The sequence below is a fragment of the Anomalospiza imberbis genome, chromosome 7, assembly GCF_031753505.1.
Source record: "Anomalospiza imberbis isolate Cuckoo-Finch-1a 21T00152 chromosome 7, ASM3175350v1, whole genome shotgun sequence".
Taxonomy (NCBI): domain Eukaryota; kingdom Metazoa; phylum Chordata; class Aves; order Passeriformes; family Viduidae; genus Anomalospiza; species Anomalospiza imberbis.
In genome coordinates, this window is record NC_089687.1 from 19,715,966 (window position 1) to 19,734,904 (window position 18,939).

The following is an 18,939-nucleotide window of genomic DNA, read 5'->3' on the forward strand; positions in this document are numbered from 1 at the left end:
ACCAGGATAGAGGATACCCTGTTTTAAAGCCCAGGGTGCTGGTGGAGGAAGTCATTACAGAAACCCCTAACTTCCAAGGCAAGGGAATTAAAGAAACCTAAGCTTAAGGAGGGAGACATGTCTGTGGCTTGGGTGTTGGTGAGTAAATCTGCTGAGGAATCTGAGATACAATTTTAGATCACATCTATTTACCTGTTTAATAGATTACATCTATTTACAGACTGAACTGCTGTTAGTCTTTTTGAAAGAACAGCCCAACTATGTTGTCTCTTGTTGATGTGCTGATTTTGTAGGCCCTAGTAACAGCTGTATTGGGACTTATTTGCCTCTTTGCTGACCTTTTAAGGGCTGGGATCAAATCAAATTACATTAATATTTTCATGTAATAAAACTGAATTATAGCATGACATTTGTTTTTCAAACACAGTTGCAAAATGGTACCAAAACTGCACACCCTAAGTTCTAACTTTCACATGTTCTCTTTTTTTTGTCCCCTGTAATTGTTTTCATTTGGTCTTTTCTATTATAGGGAATAATTAACTGGAAGTAGGCTAGGGAAAAATGTGACTTTTAGCTCTGAGAATTCAAATCATAGACCTGAAAGACCTGAATAACCTGGGACAGTGAATATAAAAAATATAGCAGAAATAGTGAGCTTTTGGCTGGAATGGGTTACAGTGACAGTCAATTATATAATATGAATTCCTGTCTCAAGTTTAATAAACTAACATTCATGAAATACAAGGTGGGGATGTTTGAATATAACCAGTTATATGGCAATCTTTTATTTTTTCTAATGGAAGTCCAGATTCATGGTAAATATTTGATATAAATATTTTACAGTTGAACTCTGCCTGTATGGTTGAAAAGCGTATTTATTTAACTTGAAAATGCCTCTGCCTTTCCTTGGTGGGCAGTTTAAACGTTATTTTATGGTTTTGTTTTTTGAGCAGCATTACAGCTACAGTAAGGTAACTGGGTCCCAACATAGAATTCTATGTTTGGAAAGTAGTATTTATGTCTTCTTCTCTCAGAAAAATGGTCCATGTCCAAGTCCTCTTCCCTCTTCACATGCTTTGAGAAGAGGATAAAGATGATGTGTCTTCTTGGATTCCATTTCAATTATTTCCTTTGCATATTTCTGAAACTCTTGCTCTTTAGAAAGTGCAATAGCCTCTCTCTGAGCATTGTAGTCCAGGTCTGCTTGCTTTTCCTGCTCTTTTCTTGCCTTCTTTTCAGCCTGATGAAGAAAAGGGAATAACAAAGCTTAGTATTTTGTTCTCAACATCACCATCCTGTAAAGCTGAGAGAGGGTAAAAGCTTACAGAAGGTCTGTGGCATCCTTAGCTGACACGTGGCACTTTTCATCCCTCCCCACTTCTCTCCCCTGCCTTATCTCCCCAGAAAGGGTACATTTAATAGCTGAGTGAGCATCAGCATTAGCTGCTGCTCTTTGGTGACCTGCCCAGAAGATACAAGAGGACAGCAGTGCATCGTTGAAAAAATGTCTTAATGGCACAGGACAGGATGTGATCTCTCCTTGCAAACCAGCCTTGATTTGTACCAATGCTCTGAGAATGCTGGTCTCCAACACCAGCATATGCCAAGCACACGCGATTAAAAACAACCCAAGAAATAATAAAATCCAAACGAAACAGCAAACTTCCTCTCTTTCTCTCAGCAGGAACTAGTGTATTGGTTTAGGAGCAAGCTTCTTTCTGAAGGGATTGACACAGTAAAGCTTTCTATTTACCATTTGCTGGAGCTGAAATTTCTGTACTTCTCTGTTTGCCTCATGCCGTCCATGTTTTTTGTTGTTTTCCATTTCCAGGTGGATGCGGGCTTTTTCCATTAACACATCCCGTTCTTTTTCAGCCTCTTTTTTCTCCTGTCTCTCCTTTTCCTCTTTCAACTTCATCTGTAGTTTACAAAGCACACAAAAGTTAACCAAGGAGCTGGCCTGCTAAGCTGGAAGTTGTATCTCTCTGCAGAAGCAGCCCTGAATCAGCGCTCCGATAAGCACGGTCACTGTGGCTGGCCAGTGTCCAAGCCCAGGGTTTTCAGCAGCCCTGGCAGAGGTGCACCCAACACAGAAGGGGGAAAGGGAGAGGGGACTCCAGGAAAGGTATCAGCAGACTTGCTGAAGCCTGCTGATGCATGGCACCAGAGTTACCAGCTGTGGTCTGGGCCAGGCTCCTCAGCTGGAGTAAGCAGAAGTAGCCCAAGTTTCTTACCACAGTGGCTCTGTGTTCAGCAATAGATTCAATGGCAGCCTTTTGTTTCGCTTCTCTCTCTTTGTGTTTTTTTTCTTGTTCAGCTTCTATTCTTGCCACATCTCTAGCCAGTCGATGATCTTCCTTCTTTAGTGCCTCACCCATTTGTTCAGCTAATCGACTAATGATTTTGTCCTGTTGTTCCTGTACTTGTCTGCAGAAGAACATGAGCTTCCATAACATAGGAGGGCAACACACCTGAGTCTGCCTGAAGCTACCAAACTCGGCAATACTACTTCTAGAATTATTTCCTTTTGACCACACAGGCTGGCCCACTCAACCAACTCATGATCTCCTTCTGTTCCTCCTGTTTGGTTTATTTTTATATTATCTGATTTAGCAAATAAATGTTCCCGGTGTTCTTGTAGCACGTTTCTGCAGCAATAACCAGCTGGATCACTTAGTAAGGATTCCAGTGAGCATCTTGCCATCAGGAGGGGAATGTTGGAAGTATTGGCCAGAAGCAGGAAGGGAAAAAAACTCTTAGATTGACTCAGTGGTATCATCATGTAGTACCTGCAATGTTAAACTGATAAAATATCTCCCCTTTATAAGAACACAATGTAGTTAATGAATGTATGTGCCTTGTTGAGAAGTCAAATTTTTCTTGAGCTGACTCAGAGAAATATAGGTTATACTCAAAAATATTTTCATCAAGGATCTTAATTGTCGTTAATTGTTGAGGAGGTGGAGATTTGGCAGGCCATGTGGAAAAGCTCTCTTCAAAATACCCTGGTGTAAAGCTTTGCACTTTCATGAGCCTCTGTACTTTGAAAGATGGAGAGATTGCTCCCTCACACTTAGTAAGGAACCTGTGAAAAAATTTCCTTTTTCTCCTGAATTCCCTGCTCTCCCTATCAGTAGAATTTAGAATAACTGTAGATTGTGTTATATCATTAGTCTAAATGATCTGAAAACAACTACAGTATCATTTTTAGATAATTTACAATTTATACCCTAGCATTGTACCTACCTACGCACTTCAGCTTCTTTCTTTTTTCTCATCTGGGCAATAATATCCTTTGCTTTAAAATGAGCTTTGATCCGATCATCTTCTTCCATTTGGTTTTGTTCCTCTATTGCTTTGATTATTTTCTGGTCATTTACATACTCCTGTATGGGCAAAACGGTCCTGATGTAACAGATGATGTTTAGAATATCTTGGCCTGGGGTAGAAGCTTACAGGCAGCCCCTTCCTCAAGTTTCTTTCAAAAACAGAAGAGAGAAAGGGATCCTCAGGAAAGGAGAGAGAAGACAGGAAAGGGATACTTCCACTTATTTCTGCCTCTCTATTCAAACATGCATCAAGAGGAAACAGTAGATGTGAGGGTGGGGAAAAGGAATTGAGCATCAAACAGCTGCTTCTGTGGTGCATCGCACAAACAAATTGCTGTGCGATGCAGAGAGCACTGTCCCATGCTCCCACTGACACACATGGGCGAGGGGGATGGTCCAACCACCACCCACACACACGTCGTTCTGCTCCTGGCCCCACCTCATCCAAAACTACCCTAAGAGTTTCATCCAAACACAGTGGAAAAACACAGTTTTTAATGTAAAAAAACTGTCTTTTGCATGCTGGCCAGAACTGCTCTGAGGCACTTCTTGTTTGTACCTTAGTAGGATGACTTTAAAGATGAAATGAGGTGGCAGCAAGCCTTGACTAAATTCCTAAACCTCTCCAATCATAAATATCAAGTCAAATTAAAAATACACTTTCAGTCTCTCTCTATTCCCTCTTTCTAACAAAGAAAAATGGACTTAAAACTGCAGGAATGTGAAACTTAAATCCAGTTCTCAAGCCAAGGAGATATTCCTTGATGTCTACAGTGAAATCTTTAACCATAGACCAGTTAAAGCATCAAATGTCAACATCCCTTCAGACAACGGAAGGGAGGGGCCTCCAAGAGGTCTTTCTCAAAAGCACAGAGGAAACACATGGCCTGCAATTGGCAGGGTAGGCATTTGATCCCAAGCTACTAAAGCTGTCAACAAAGACCCCGTTACCCACAATCCTGTTTATCTGTGGGTCAAGTCCAACCATCACAGCCAAGGTGAAATATGCATTTTGAACTGTCTGCTTTCCTGCTACTTACATGATACAGCTTCCGGCGTTCAATTTTTTCCTGGTGCTCCTTTTCTTTTTTTCTTTGAATTTCCAGTTGGTACAGTTGGATTGATCTCTGTATTTCTTCCTCTTCTCTTTTTTTTTCCTGTTTGGCCAGATCTGCCTGATGCTCACGCTCCTTTATTCTGAATCAGAAAAAGGTGAATAAATTGTCTAGGAACTACATGAAGTAATGAACTGCATAACCATAGGTACCTTGTATTGAAGAATGTGATACTTTGAGTTGAAGGTAGGTAGAATATCAGAGGTGATTAACAGCATGATTGTTTGTAATGGTAACCCTGGTCAGAAATAAGCTATGTGGTATGCTCACAGTTTGCAGTCTCGTGGTGATAAGTTTTAGCTGGATGACTCATTGGCACCATTGCATTGGTAATGCTCTGGCCTCTATCTGCAGCGTTCTTGGAGAACAAGGTTTCCCCAATATGACCCACCATACCTGTGTTTCTTCTGGGCATGCAGGCAGCAGCTTAAACTGGTAATGTTCTATACTAAGTTCTAGAAGGATCTATGTTTTGCACCTGGAATATGTAAGACACCAGACTTTGAACCCTTCCTCCGCCTTGGGAAATTTGATTCCTTCTATCAGACCATTAGGTCCAGTCCTATAAATACCACTGGGGACCCCTCCATAAGATTTATAGAAAATCTGAGAGAAGGAATAGAAGTGACAGTAATGCCTTCTCTTGTTGTGCAGTCTGGAAGCTCATTATGGGTAAATGGAAAATCTAATTTAACCTTTTCCTTGTCTGGAACAAAAACTGAGTAAAGTACACTTAAATTTCATTAACAACATTTGAACGGTGATGCTTCCCAGAGGCAATTTTGCATACAGACTGTTAGCAACTAAAAATGCCTATAGCTTTTCCCTTTTGGGCAAGATCTTCTGTGATCTTCTGTTAAACGAATGGCATTTGTGAAACAAGTTATTAGCAAGTTCTGTAAAAATCTCATAGAATGTATTTTGAGAAGAGTTTAAATAAATAATGAAGTAGGGTTGCTTTTAATTACTACTTACTGTTGTAACTGATCTTTGCATAGTGCCTGTTGATTCATATAATGCTGATGTGCTTTTTCTTGCTCGCTGAGAATGTATTCTTTCAATTGACGTTGCTCATCTTCATAGTCCCTCTTTTTGTTATCAGCTAATCTTGACTTAAGAAATTCAACTTGAGCATCTCTTTCTTTTAGGACCTTAGTAAGTAGAAGTGCACTCTGCAAGAGAACATTTAAAGTCATTTTCATGTTCAGAAGTCTTTAGAGACATTCAGTACAATTTCAATGTAAAACATATAAGTTGTCAACAAACATGGAACTGTCTCAGTCTGTCATCCTGATGAGATAGGTAGGTTTTTGCACGATCAATAACCTCCTTCCGTTTAGCTGCTTGGAACTTTGCTTCTTCCAAATCAAGTAACTTTCTTTCTTCCTCTTCCTTTTCTTCACGTAATTTTTTGGCTTGAAGTTTCTGTTGTATCAGGCTCTATAGTGCAGACAAAATTAGAAATCACACTTAAATTTTGGATTGGTTTTTTACTTTGCATTTCAGCTTTAAGTAAAAAAATAAATGCTTATGTTAGATGTTAAAAGTATTTAAATGGCATTTAGCTGAAATAACTATTCAAAAGCAAATGTTGAACAAAGGGAGTATAGCTAGAAATGTTACAATGTGTGTTTTTGTATATACAAAAGCAGCTACCCTTGTTTACAAATGTACTTACCAGTGTGGCACTGCGCGGGTCTTCGCCAGCAGCTTTGGACTCCAAGTGCACTTCATCCTGTTCTTTCTTCTCATCGATGTGTGCTGCTTCTCTAGCGCTGCCCTGAATCCTTTCCCATTCTGCTTTTGGCAGTATAATGACCTGACGAATATCTGCTTCATTTGGAAGGAAATGCTCATCTAGAACATCCTTTTCTTTCCAACGATGTGCTGCGCACAGGGAAGATAAAATACAAAGGTTACTTGATACCAGAAAATCCAATAATCAAACGTGTATCAGGATTTGAATGCTGGAATGGTAACAATACTAGGTTACTCTTCGTATTATTTAGTCCCCCATCCCCAAACCCCAGAGCTAAGACAGGGTATCTGTATCTGTAGTCTACCTACGACTAGTGCATGTACTGGGACGGGCACTGGCTGACTGGACTGTTTGTACGTGCCCTTGCCTGTTTGTGTGTATGTGTGGGTTTGGCTTGTAGTAACACACTTCCCAGGCAGTACTTGGGCATGCTTCTTAGAACAGCAGGGAGCACAGACCATTCCCTAAATGAAAAGGAGAATATTGGTAAAGCCATTCTGCTGGCTGGATGAGGCAGCAGTTTGGGCACAGACTGTGCCTTACTACCATGCCCTGCATACTCATCATGTTTACTGAAATAGTTCTGCTGTAGAATACTTTTTGATTTGTTAGCAAGACTAGGATTTCTTTGTTGCATTAGGCTCACATACACATGTGCAGGCATAAATGCAGCTTTTCTAGTTGATGTCTAGGTTTTGTGAAATGCTCTTTCAAGTGTCACCACCATTTTTGAAGGGAGTGGCACTCTGTACAGAGTGGTATTCTGTAGAAATTGTGTGATTTGCAGCAGACTGACAGGCCAGGTCTGAAAGGTAAGGAGGCTTTCTATTAGAGTGACACCGGTGTCAAAGTCTGTTTTCCAGATGCCGTTGCTGACCGGTGTCCCGACAGGGATCAGACCCGATCCTCTCCCTCTGTCCTAGGTGAAGGCAGCCTCGCCAGAAGTAAAGGCGTACTGATGCGGCTGCGCCCTGCAGGCAGGAATCTGGCAAGCCCTCGTTCTTCCCCGGCTGCTGCCCCTGGAAGACAGGACCTGCGCTGCGTCCAGCTCAGTTCTCTCCGCTCAGTTCCAAGGGAGAAACAGCCCCTCTTGCCGTAGGCAGCTGGGGGAGCTCTGGGGAGAGTCAGGCCGGGCACCCCTACAGCCTCCCGGAGCCCTACGGCCGCGGGCTCGGCACTGCCCTCCCGCCGGGTCCCGCTGCCCGCGGGGCAGCCGCACTCACGGGCGCCGCGCCGCCGCCGCCGCAGCCCCGCCGCCGCCGCCGCCGCCGCCGCCGCCATCTTCCCGCGCCGCGGGGCCGTTGCCGGGCGACCCGGCGGCGCGCGGTCACGTGGCGGCCCCGGCCCCGCCCCTTCCCCTGACGGGCGGAGCCCGGGGCGGGGCCGAGCCCCCGGGCGCGGCTGCCGGTTCCGCTCCGCCGACGGCTGCCGGTTCCGCTCCGCCGACGGCTGCCGGTTCCGCTCCGCCGACGGCTGCCTTTCCTTTCGTTGGCCGCTCTGTTTCAGTGCGGCCTCGTTGAAGGCACGGGCTCCATCTGTTCGAACAGACGGCGAACGTGTCCTTTCGAAATACCTATTGAGGCGTTTTGCCAGGAGAATCCCAGCTCGGTTGTATTGGCAAGTGCTGATGGAGAAATTAGTACCTGCGCAAACCGATGGTGTGTGAATACAGGAAGATTGGTGCTGTGTTCGGAACTATTAGTAAGCATGAGTTAGATACTGCCACAGTTACTATTTTAAACAGAAGTTGGACACTGAACTTTGGCTTTTACAAATTGCATTTTTAGCTACAGCACAACTTCCCATCACGGTAGTGGTCATAAATAGTTTTTTTTTTTTTTTCCGATATTTTCTTCCAGAATTTTTCTCTTCTCAGCACAAGGTCAGGGTAAAAATATAGTACTTCTGTTAATAGAAATAATTTTCTTATTTGTTTGTTTTGGAAACTGTTTTCTCACAGCTATGAAATTTCTGTTGGTTTTTGATTTTGACCATACAATCGTAGATGAAAATAGTGACACCTGGATTGTGAAATGTGCTCCTGAAAGAAAACTTCCTAATGGATTAAGAAACTCTTACCAACCAGGACACTGGACAGAATATATGGGCAGAGTCTTTGTCTACTTGGGAGACAATGGTGTCAAAGAAGATGAGATGCAAAGAACTATGACAACAATTCCTTTCACTGCAGGAATGATAGATCTTCTGGGATTTATTGGCGAGAACAAGGAGATGTTTGATTGTATAATTGTTTCAGATTCTAATACAGTATTTATTGACTGGATTTTGAAAGCTGCTGACTTCCATAAAGTGTTTGATGAAGTGTTTACAAACCCTGCAGCATTCAGCAGTACTGGCTATCTTACTGTACAGCACTTCCATGCTCACCATTGTGCAAAGTGCCCTAAAAACCTTTGCAAAAGGAAAGTTTTAAAAGAATTTCTAGATAAACAGTTGGAGCGAGGAGTGAGTTATACACAAGTTGTATATATAGGTGATGGTGGGAATGACTTATGTCCAGTAATGTTTTTGAAGAAGAATGATATTGCTATGCCCAGGCAGGGGTATACCTTGGAGAAAAGGATTTCTCAGCTGGCCCAAAGTCTCAGTCCTGTGCAGTGTTCTGTTCTGGTTTGGTCATCTGCAATTGACATTATGTCTTACCTGAAACAACTTAAAAAGGAACGATTCAAATGATAAAAGGAAACTGATGCAGTTAAATTTTAACTTATTGGGAGAGAAAAACTGCATGTGTATAAAAGCTCAAAATTGTAAAATTGGGCTGTTATCTGAAATTATGGGGGTTTTAACCACAACGTAAAACTGTTTATGTTCAATCCTGGTGATAATGGGAAAGAGCAGTAAAAAAGGCCTTTTAACACAGTACAGATTCCAACATAAGTGGAGAAGGAGTGTTGAGACAGGACTTGTCATTAGTTTTTAGCTACTCCCTCCCCTCCAACCCTTTGCAACTATAAAACTGATACATACTTGCAATCCCACACACTTAGGGGAATGAGTAGGATTCCTGTTCAATAGAATGAAATTCTTTACTTAGAAAACATTAGGTGCCAGGAGCATGGTTCTAGAGCTGTTGGCTTTTATACTTCTTTGATCTGATGGCAAATTATTTGCTTGTAATCCTGTTTAATCTGAAAATGCATTTATATTTTCAATCTACTAATCATTTTACCGAACAAAATTACTTCTTAATATTTGTTATTATCTTGTATTATAAAGACAATAAAAGTTGCTGTCACTGACAAATGCAACACAACTAATTTGTGTCATGTATTCTGCTGGCCTGTGTTTCATCAGGCCTGGAGAGAGTAGGCACAAGTGTAGGTGTCAGCCTTTGGCTGGTCATACCCCTTCTCTTCTGGAAGGCTGCAAGGATGTTGCTTTTTTGTTTAAAGAAAAGTCTCCCATTCTGACTACTGCCCCGACAGCGTGCTGCTGCCGCTCTGTACAGAGCTGACACTGGTTTGATCTTCCATGCTGACAGCTCTGAGTCAGCCAGATGCCTTTTTTCCTCCTTGGTTTCTGCTGCAGTGCACAGGCTCACAGAATGGTACATACATATACATGTATACACTGATTTTACCTATTCATTCTCATTTATATCTACAGCACAGTCTTTTACAGTCTGGAAGGAAGCATCTATGTCCATTTTCACTTTTAAACAGATTGTTCTAAGTAGTTGTAAAGAATTGCTTGTGACCATGCAGTCTTTCTCTTTACCACTGGCAGTGAGGTGAGCTCCGAGTGTTGGACTGTGCATATCAAGGTATTAAAAGTAAGTCTCATTAAAGTTAAATAATGTGTTTTCATGCCAAATGTTTTTATTCTTATATTTCAGAAAAGGTTCAAAATGCTGATGCTGTTAAACCGAGGTCATATTTAGCTTAAGTGCTTTAATAACTGAGAGATTAGGCCAAATTTCACAGTACCTCAGTTGCAGATGTCAGCAGCCTGCAGTTGCCGTATCTGTCTTCCTTTGTTTTCTGTGCAAGGTTATTCTCATTTTCTTACTGACATTTCATGATATCACTACCTTCTTTTTCCTTAGTTGAAGATTTTTGAGTGGTCTTGCCTGTTCTCAGGCTGCTGGTTTACATACATTTCCCTTGTGCCCTCTTTTCCCTGCCTCACCTATTTTACTGTATTGTAGAAGGTTGCTTTGAACAGTCTGTTGCCTAAGATGTCCAAAGTAATATGCTTCAGTTCTCAGGAGCCTGACTTTAGTGGTGGATATGTGGTAGGTGTCTGAGATGTTCATATTTGGGATCTTGGCCTATTGTTTTACTCAAAGGCATAAAGACATCGAAGGACTGGGGGATCTCAGGCTGTGGCAGGTTTAAGTTGTCTGGTTTACAGGTCATACAGAAGAATGCTAATGGCTGTTGCATAGGGCAATTTCATATATTACTTTGAGTTTGAAGTTGTTGCCATCATTTGACCTCAGCTGGCAACGAAGTAGAGCAGCCTATGCACTCCAATCCCCCACCGAGTGGGGAGGAGAATTGGGGAAAAAATTAAACCCCATGAGTTGAGATGAGAACAGCTTAATAATTGAAACAAAATAAAATATAGTAGTACTAAATTACTATAATTGTAATGAAAAGGAGAGAGAAAGGAATGAAGTGCAGGAGAAACAAGTGATGTATAATACAGTGCTCACCACCCGCTGATGGATGGCCAGCCCATGCCCGAGCAGGGCTCGGCCCCTCCCAGCCGACTCCCCCAGTTTCTGTACTGAGTGTGCCCTCCCATGCTGTGGAATATCCCTTTGGTCTGTCGGGTCAGCTGTCCTGGCCATGCTTCCCCAGCTCCTTGTGCAGCTTCTCACTGACACAGCATGGGAAACTGAAAAGTCCTGGACTAGGGGTAAGCACCGCTTAGCAACAACCAAAACAACAGTGTGTTGTCAACATGACTCCCATAATAAATCCAAAACACAGCAATGAACCAGCCACTTAGAAGGAAATTAACTCTATCCCAGCCAAAACCAGGACAGTTGTGTGTTTCCTTAATTCTAGATGTGCTGCTGAATGTTCCAGATTCTTTGCTGGTCTCTTCTGTGTTTTTAGAACTTAGTTATGGAATAGCTTGCTTTCAGTTTGTCCACAGATCTTGGTTACTGCTTGCTTAAAAACTAACAGTAAATAGTATATCTATGATTACTCAGCTTTTTCTTCCACTTACACTATCATTCTTTTAGCCTTAAGGGACCGACCTTGTAATTTGCTGTGAGAATAAGATATTGGGTGAGAAATTGTTCTTCATGCTCATAAAAGGGTTTTTCTGTGGTTTTGATTAAAGTGCTGAAGCAGGAGTTGAGAGTAGATTAAGCAGAGTACTTGAAATATAAGCAATTATGTTCTAATCACTTCAAGTAGGGGGTAGAGCTGATATTTGCCAGATAAAGTGCATGTTGGAGACAGAAGAAATTTTTCAATTCCAGTAGGCAGACCATTACGCTATTAATCAGGTCTTGTTTGGGTTTTTTTTCCTCACTTAATAAAAGTGAGGACTTTTCTGGAGCAGCACAATTACCAAAATTTTCCACGTTTGGTTACAATGGAGGGGAGATGAGTATCTCCAATGAGTGAAGCTGGTTGAAGCTGGTAGCCCAACCAAATGAAAGGGAAAAGCACCTTGAAGGGGGATACATGTTCAGTACTAAGTGTTACTGACCTCCTGACTTACTTTCCGGGAGGGAGATGACTTAGGTAAAAATGTTATGAAAAAAAAATGCATAATGAAAGTGATATATGTATAGGAAACGTTCTGTATGGTAGCAGGTGTGCTGTTGTACACCACGACTATGCGAGTACTTAGCCTTAGTATTGTGTGCTAGTGCGATAGCCAAGACTTCAAAGAAGTTCCTGCTTGTCCAGAGGAAGCTGATGAAATGGAAAATGCAACCAAAACAAAGCTGTTGACATGGGGATGTATAAAGACTTAAGGCTGCACAAGAGAATTTTCTGGATAAAGAAATGGAGTAATGTAGCTAAGGGACAGGCCCATATCAGACAGCAGAGCTGTCGTGACTCCTGGGTTACAGTACAAAACTCCAGTTCTCTGGGCTAACAATGCATCCAGAGGGGTTGAAAAAAAGGAAGGCATAGATGTGTGTAGGTGTGGGGAAATTTTGGTTTTGTTGGGTTTTTTTGCTTGTTTGGATCATTTTATTTTTGTCTCGTGTTACTGTGTAAAGGCCATGGGACAGTTTGAATCCTGGTGCAGGGTTAGCATGGGAGGAAGGATGGCAGAGGGTTAAGACCATAAACACTTTCCTGTTTGGATTTCCTTAGTTCATACTTCCTTCTGCTGGGCTTTGTGGCAGAAATACCACCAGTAATTGAAAGAAAAATATGATGCTTTTTCATCTGTGTCGAGTGGGAAGTATCAAACTTTCTCCTTTTGGGTATTGCTGGCACTTAGCTAATAATAATATTCACCTCCTTTTGGTTGAAGAAATTACTGGCAGTTATTTCAATCTAGGAAAACTTTGGCAGGCCAGAAGAGCTTGGCTGCTGGATGCAAAGAATCTGAGCCCTGCTGCAGATGAGGGAGAGCCCACAGCTGCTTGAACCCAGAGGATGCTGTGTTTCAAATAAAGAAAATGTGTTGCTAGCAGAAAAAAAAATGACTTCCTAAATTGTGAATCACATTTTCAGGAGTTTTAAAAGGCAATACCCTTCTTCCTGGAAAATTTACTTTCAGTTAAAATCTATTTGTGGGCATAATTTGTTACTGTCCTTTGCACCCTGCCAGATTCGGGAGTTTGGGGAGAGCTGGGGCTGCTCCTTTCGACTCCTGCTCTCCGGTAATGGGGGAGCCCTTGGAGCTTGCTGCTCTTCCCACTATAGCTCCTCCAAGCGCCCTGGGAGCGCGGGGCGGTCCTGCGAGAAGCGGCTTCAGGTCGCTGACTGCGGCGGCCGAGGCCCCTCGCTTTGTTGTGTGGCTGAGTGACACCGAGCTGGTGACGCTCCCCAGGCATCTGCTCCTGTCCCTAACACGGCCGGGCCTTCTGTCACCCCCGCAGACAGCCTTTAACCCCTGCCCCGGCGTGGGGAGCGCCTGGACGGCGGCGGCAGCGGTTGGGGCCGGACCTTTCCGAGGCGAGCGGGCGAGCGGGCGCGCCGGGGCCGGGCTTGGCGCCGGGGCCAGCCGGCCTCGCGGAGGGGTGCGCGGCGGGCCCCGGCCGGGGCACCAAAAGAGGAGCTGTCGCTGCGGCCCCGCTGCTCCCTCCGGCAGCGGCTCCTCCAAAGACGGTCGGGGGCCGCCGCGGGCTCGGAGCCCCCGTAAACGCCGTGCCGGGCGGGTCCGCAGCCGGAGGGCGGCCGGGCTGCGCGGAGCGGCGCGGACAAAGCGGCGGGAGCTCCGGGGCGCGGCGATGGCCGCGGCCGGGCAGGAGGAGTACGCGTACCTCTACAAGGACTCCGCGCACCCCGCCGGCTTCCTGGAGGCGTTCCGGGCGTTTTACCTGGATGGGCTGTTCACCGACATCACCCTGCAGTGCGCTTCGGGGGTCATCTTCCACTGCCACAGAGCTGCCCTGGCAGCCTGCAGCAGTTATTTTAAAGCCATGTTCACAGCCGATATGAAAGAAAAATCCAAAAACCAGATCAGCCTTCCCGGGCTCAGCCATGCAGTTCTGGAAGCTCTCGTGAATTATGCATACACATCACAGATCCAGATAACAAAGAGAAATGTCCAAAGCCTACTCCAGGCTGCAGATCTGCTCCAGTTCGTGTCAGTAAAGAAAGCCTGTGAGCAGTTTCTGGTAAGACACTTAGATACTGACAACTGCATTGGGATGCACTCCTTTGCTGAATATCATGATTGCTCGGAGCTGGAGAAGGAGTCCAGAAGGATATTGTTATGGCAGTTTGAAGAAGTGTGGAAGCAGGAAGAGTTTCTGGACATTGGCAAGGAGAAGCTCTCTTATATTCTATCCAGGGAAAATCTCAATGTTCAGAAAGAAGAGGCAGCCATTGAAGCTGTCATTAAGTGGGTGGCACACAACATGGAAGGAAGAATTGAAGACATCTGTGAAGTGCTGAGCTGCATCAAATTAGACATAGATACTGTGTATTTGAGGTCAGCTTTAAGCCTGCAAAAAAAATGCCGACTCAATGACACTAAGATAAGGTCACTCATATATAATGCCCTGAACCTCAATCCCAAAGGTCTTTCCAGAAGATCCACAGCAGCCATGTATGTAATTGGAGGATATTTTTGGCATCCCTTATCTGAAGTGCATGTTTGGGATCCTTTAACAAACACATGGGTCCAGGGAACAGAGATGCCAGATCACACCAGAGAGAGCTATGGGGTCACTAGTTTGGGACCAGACATATATGTGACAGGAGGTTACAGAACAGAGAGTATTGAAGCCCTTGACACCGTGTGGATATATAACAGCGAGAGAGATGAATGGACAGAAGGCTACCCCATGCTCGATGCAAGGTATTACCACTGCGCTGTTTCCTTGAGTGGCTGCATTTATGCATTGGGAGGGTACCGAAAGGGAGCTCCAGTCCAAGAAGCTGAGTTTTATGATCCTTTAATACAGAAATGGCTTCCCATTGCAAACATGATCAAAGGTAGGTAAACTTTTGTATGGTGTCTGCCTCTGTTGTCAATTCTTTTGTATTTGTCATTTTTAAGTGCCATGGAAACATTTAGGATTTGATCCAAATTCTAGAGAAGTCCATGGGAATCTACTGTTAATGTTAGAGGGCTTTGGTTCAGGTCTTCACTAGCCAAATGACCATAACCATTCAAATGCTATGCTGGGCTGTGCCATAGAACAGCAGGTAGAAAAGTAAACTGTATTCTCAGTTTAATTTTGCCTTCTTTCATGAGTAAAATTTCTGTTCAAATAGAAAGAAATCAGAAAACTACCCGTAAGCGTTAGTTTGGAAGGATAAGAGTCCATTCAGTACACAATCAAAGAGCAAGCTCCAATAAGGGGACTGTATTATTTTTATATATGATTTTCCATGCAGTCATTTATAAAAGTGTCATAATTTAAAACTTCTTGCATGGAGTTCCCTCCTATTTCTGTGTATCATCTGTTCAGGATCCTTTGTTTAATCTCTAGTGTGAGAATAATGAAAAGCACTAATACCTGTTTCTAGCAGCCAAAGTAGTGATCTACTAAAAATGTATGAATCACAGCCTAGCCAAAGGGTATTGACTCTGATATGAGCTCAGATGGTCAGAGCCTGGTGCTAAATAATGCCCAGGTTGCAGGTTTTATCCCTGTATATGCCCTTCACTTAAGAGTTGCATTTGATGATCTTTCTGGGTCCCTTCCAACTCAGATTATTCTGTGACTATTTTGTAACAGTACTACAGTTATACACTTTATCATACATTTTTATAAATGAATGCAAATATTTATAGTTAGTTATAAAAATTTACTGTAAGTTAATGCAACATAATATTTTTCTATGTACAAGAGAATTTTTGGATGTATATGTAAAAGAAAAAAAGCAGGCTTTTACAACTTTCTCCGTTGTTTGTATGTTTTCCTCAGACATTGCTACTACTTTTTATTTCCTTCAAAAGTAGAAATGCTATGCTAATCCTATGAGTTACATATTCTATGCAGTTGTTTTGCCCACTTTTCATGAGTGTGAAACTACTTAGGTGCTCACACCCCCTTTGCTTTATTTCATTTTGTTGTCTTAGAGACGGAGTTAAAATGGCTCCATTCTATCTGTGTCCTTGTTTATACAATAGCTTAATTAGTATTATTATGAGAATGACTAAAAATATCAGAAAAGATACCCTGAGACACTGAACAATCTCAACTTCCATTGTCTTTGCTCTTGCCATCTAAGTGATTTTTAACAACTCTAACTTAGTGAAACAGTGAAACTAATAGCCTATTCCAAAATCAGTGAGACAATGTTACTTTACTTACTGCCAAAAAATCCTGTGAACTATTGGGTGGCTGTATTATGTGCAATATATATTGGTTACTGCAGTTTTATTTAGTCATTCTTGACTTATGCTGGTCTCTTGATAAATCTATTTTATTCACATTCAGTTAAATACTTGCATATAATGTTAATACAAGCATATAATGTTAACAAATATTAATACATAATTTGAAATGGAGTTATGGATGGAAGAGACCATTGTTATTGTGTGCAGTTTGAATGCATGTTTGACTTTCACACTGTGAACAGGAGTTGGAAATGCCACTGCCTGTGTCCTGCATGAAGTCATCTATGTCGCTGGAGGTCACTATGGATACAGGGGAAGCTGCACCTACGATAAAATCCAGAGATACCATTCAGGTAGCAATGAGTGGAGTATAGTCACCACAAGTCCACATCCAGGTAAATAATTTCTCTAACAAACGTAGAGCCTGATTTAATTACTTGTACCTGGGAGTCCTTAAGCCCAGTTAGGGGTTTTTGGCATATTTCTAATTAAAAAAAATAAATGCCTGCAGGGCAGCAAGGGCTGTTTTCAAACTCTGAAAGTGAAAAGGAAGACCTTCTTCAAGCATCTGTTCTATAGAAATCACTATATAAGTACTGAATTAAGGAATGTCTACATTCCATTAAATAATACAACTTTCTGTAAAATCTAACTATTCATTGACATTTGGCAAAAATTATTTATATTACTTTTAAAAGGGTTTTCTCTATGTTCTACATCTAGTAACAGTAAGTTTTCCAAGCAGTTTTCACTGAGTACTGGTGCTGTAGTGCAGCAGAAAATCTTGAGATGTCTCCTAAGATCAATGAGGACATTCCGCTCAGTGGTGCCCAGTATTTGTCATGTGTTTGCAGCTTAAGTTAATGTTATTGTGCTGAGTTGTACCGTATTCCTTTCTTTCTGAAGAATATGGATTGTGTTCAATTACATTACAAAACAAGATCTATTTTGTGGGTGGACAGACCACGATCACTGACTGCTATGACCCAGAGCAAAATGAGTGGAAGCAGATGGCTCACATGATGGAGAGAAGGATGGAGTGTGGCACGGTGGTTATGAACGGATGCATCTATGTAACAGGAGGATATTCCTATTCAAAAGGAACATACCTGCAGAGCATTGAGAAATATGACCCTGAACTGAACAAATGGGAAGCAGTAGGTAATCTTCCCAGTGCTATGCGGTCACATGGCTGTGTCTGTGTGTATAATGTGTAAGCATTTAATTGACATCTTGCTGTTACAGAAAGCAGCAGATGCAGTATTCAGAACAGTACTGATTACCTCATGAGGGGTTGTCTAATACAATCACTTAGTGCACGTTGTTAATAATGAGATATAATTTGTTCTCATTTTAAACAACTCAGAAATACAAATGTGGTAACAAGATTTCCATATATTTTTCAGTCCAATCATTCTTTGTCATGGAAGTTCTCAAATTGCTCTCTTATAATACTTTGTACAGCAACATAGGAACTACTGTGGAAAATGGATTTGTTTTTGTTAATCACTGGATGAAACTATGACTTTGTGCTAAGATGAGAAAAGCCAAACAAAATACAGTTCAAAGGACTACTGGCCTTAAGATGAAATCTTTGTATTCTGAAGGTAGCTGTAGAAATGGATCATTGACACAAGCTAAGTGTATGGTATATGCAGAGCAATATCACTGGGATAACTAGGTTATCAGATTCAGAAATGGGCATTTACAGGATGCCTCTAACTCTACCTTCAAGTGCCAGAGCAAAGAAGAGCTTAGGCTAGGAATGAGGGAAGAAATGTTGGTAGTAGCCCCAGAGCAGGGGCCAAAAGCATGCACTAGTTTTCCAGAAGGAGAAGTAAAAGGGCATTTCTCTCTGCCATTTTCACACTCTCTTTTGACATTGCCAATGAGAAATGAAAAAATACTCTGCAAGACTTTGCAATGGGATCTTTGGCTGATGCACAGGTATTTGTAGTTTGGGTGTTTTTGTGGGGGTAGGGCTCTTCAGAGAAAAGCCTTAATGTGTTAACTCTTTTTTAATATCAATTCAAGATGTGTGCCTGTGTGGAATGGAAGGAGGAAATGAGAGAGACTGGAAAATCAACATCTGCCTGAGTTTCAAACTTCTCTATTTTGTTTACTATCATTTGATCTTTTTTAAACTGTGACTTGAGCAAAGGTAACAACTAAAGAAACTTGTCAAAGTATGTTATGCATGAAGAAAAAACATGATCTATAGGATTGATTTATTTATTATTTATCTCAAAACTTAACATGAGATCTTCAAATTCTGTGTAGAAGGTGGATTTTTGTGAAGTGATTTACAGACAAACAGATCACACTCTCTGGCCTGACAGTGGTGATCCAAATGAAGAAATGCTTTGGGGAACAGAGAAGGCTCTTTTAGCACTGATCCCCCAGTCCAGTTTATAAAATGACTGCAGAAACAGCTGTTAGACATTGGTGTGAGAGGCAAGAACAACACAGGGCTGCCATAGAGTGTGGTGGGAACTTCCCACACCAGCACTGCCATCTAAAAAGAAATGTAGGTTTTATTGGATTTCTCACAGGACTTTTCCAAGCAATAAGCTCTGAGTTTATAATATTTCTTTTGCTTGATCATAAGCATGTTCAGCTTACTTTTTTTAATTCTCTCACATTTTAATGCTATTTCTGACTTGTATTCGACTGCTGGTAGCAGGTGGCACTCAGCTCTGACTTTGATGTGAAGTTCTATGGTGTATATGTACAGTTCTTTTTCTGATATTTTCATATGTTGCCTCAC

The 18,939-nt window shown here is 42.2% G+C and overlaps 3 protein-coding genes across 4 annotated transcripts; 2 read left to right on the forward strand and 1 right to left on the reverse strand.

Annotated features, from left to right (window-relative positions):
• Positions 1 to 754: 754 nt before the first annotated feature.
• Positions 755 to 7,522, reverse strand: LOC137477098 (cilia- and flagella- associated protein 210-like). The gene is made up of 9 exons (XM_068195786.1): positions 7,427 to 7,522; positions 6,123 to 6,331; positions 5,711 to 5,884; positions 5,420 to 5,616; positions 4,370 to 4,526; positions 3,247 to 3,386; positions 2,235 to 2,427; positions 1,754 to 1,918; positions 755 to 1,240 (listed from the first exon to the last, which is right to left on the reverse strand). The coding sequence occupies exons 1-9, from the start codon at positions 7,482 to 7,484 to the stop codon at positions 1,031 to 1,033; spliced, it is 1,503 nt and encodes a 500-aa protein (XP_068051887.1). The 5' UTR covers positions 7,485 to 7,522; the 3' UTR covers positions 755 to 1,030.
• A 271-nt stretch (positions 7,523 to 7,793) lies between these two features.
• On the forward strand, positions 7,794 to 9,480 carry PHOSPHO2 (phosphatase, orphan 2). Its single transcript, XM_068195825.1, has one exon. The coding sequence runs from the start codon at positions 8,166 to 8,168 to the stop codon at positions 8,898 to 8,900; it is 735 nt and encodes a 244-aa protein (XP_068051926.1). The 5' UTR covers positions 7,794 to 8,165; the 3' UTR covers positions 8,901 to 9,480.
• A 3,913-nt stretch (positions 9,481 to 13,393) lies between these two features.
• KLHL23 (kelch like family member 23) lies at positions 13,394 to 17,982 on the forward strand. 2 transcript variants are annotated; one of them, XM_068195822.1, is made up of 3 exons: positions 13,394 to 14,818; positions 16,415 to 16,567; positions 17,135 to 17,204. In XM_068195822.1, the coding sequence occupies exons 1-3, from the start codon at positions 13,606 to 13,608 to the stop codon at positions 17,146 to 17,148; spliced, it is 1,380 nt and encodes a 459-aa protein (XP_068051923.1). In that variant the 5' UTR covers positions 13,394 to 13,605; the 3' UTR covers positions 17,149 to 17,204. The 2 variants fall into 2 exon arrangements, with proteins under 2 accessions (XP_068051923.1, XP_068051922.1); XM_068195821.1 differs by having other exon boundaries at positions 13,395 to 14,818; positions 17,079 to 17,982.
• The last annotated feature ends 957 nt before the right edge of the window (positions 17,983 to 18,939 follow it).

Coding starts and splice junctions, on each gene's coding strand:
- LOC137477098 (XM_068195786.1), bottom strand. CDS start 7,484: ATGGCGGCGGCGGCGGCGGCGGCGGCGGCGGGGCTGCGGCGGCGGCGG. Junction 5,617..5,710: donor ACAGACTGAGACAGTTCCAT/GTTTGTTGACAA, acceptor GTTCTCTTGCAG/AGTGCACTTCTACTTACTAA. Junction 1,919..2,234: donor CTGAACACAGAGCCACTGTG/GTAAGAAACTTG, acceptor TGTAAACTACAG/ATGAAGTTGAAAGAGGAAAA.
- PHOSPHO2 (XM_068195825.1), top strand. CDS start 8,166: ATGAAATTTCTGTTGGTTTTTGATTTTGACCATACAATCGTAGATGAA.
- KLHL23 (XM_068195821.1), top strand. CDS start 13,606: ATGGCCGCGGCCGGGCAGGAGGAGTACGCGTACCTCTACAAGGACTCC. Junction 14,819..16,414: donor CATTGCAAACATGATCAAAG/GTAGGTAAACTT, acceptor CACTGTGAACAG/GAGTTGGAAATGCCACTGCC. Junction 16,568..17,078: donor CACCACAAGTCCACATCCAG/GTAAATAATTTC, acceptor TTCTTTCTGAAG/AATATGGATTGTGTTCAATT.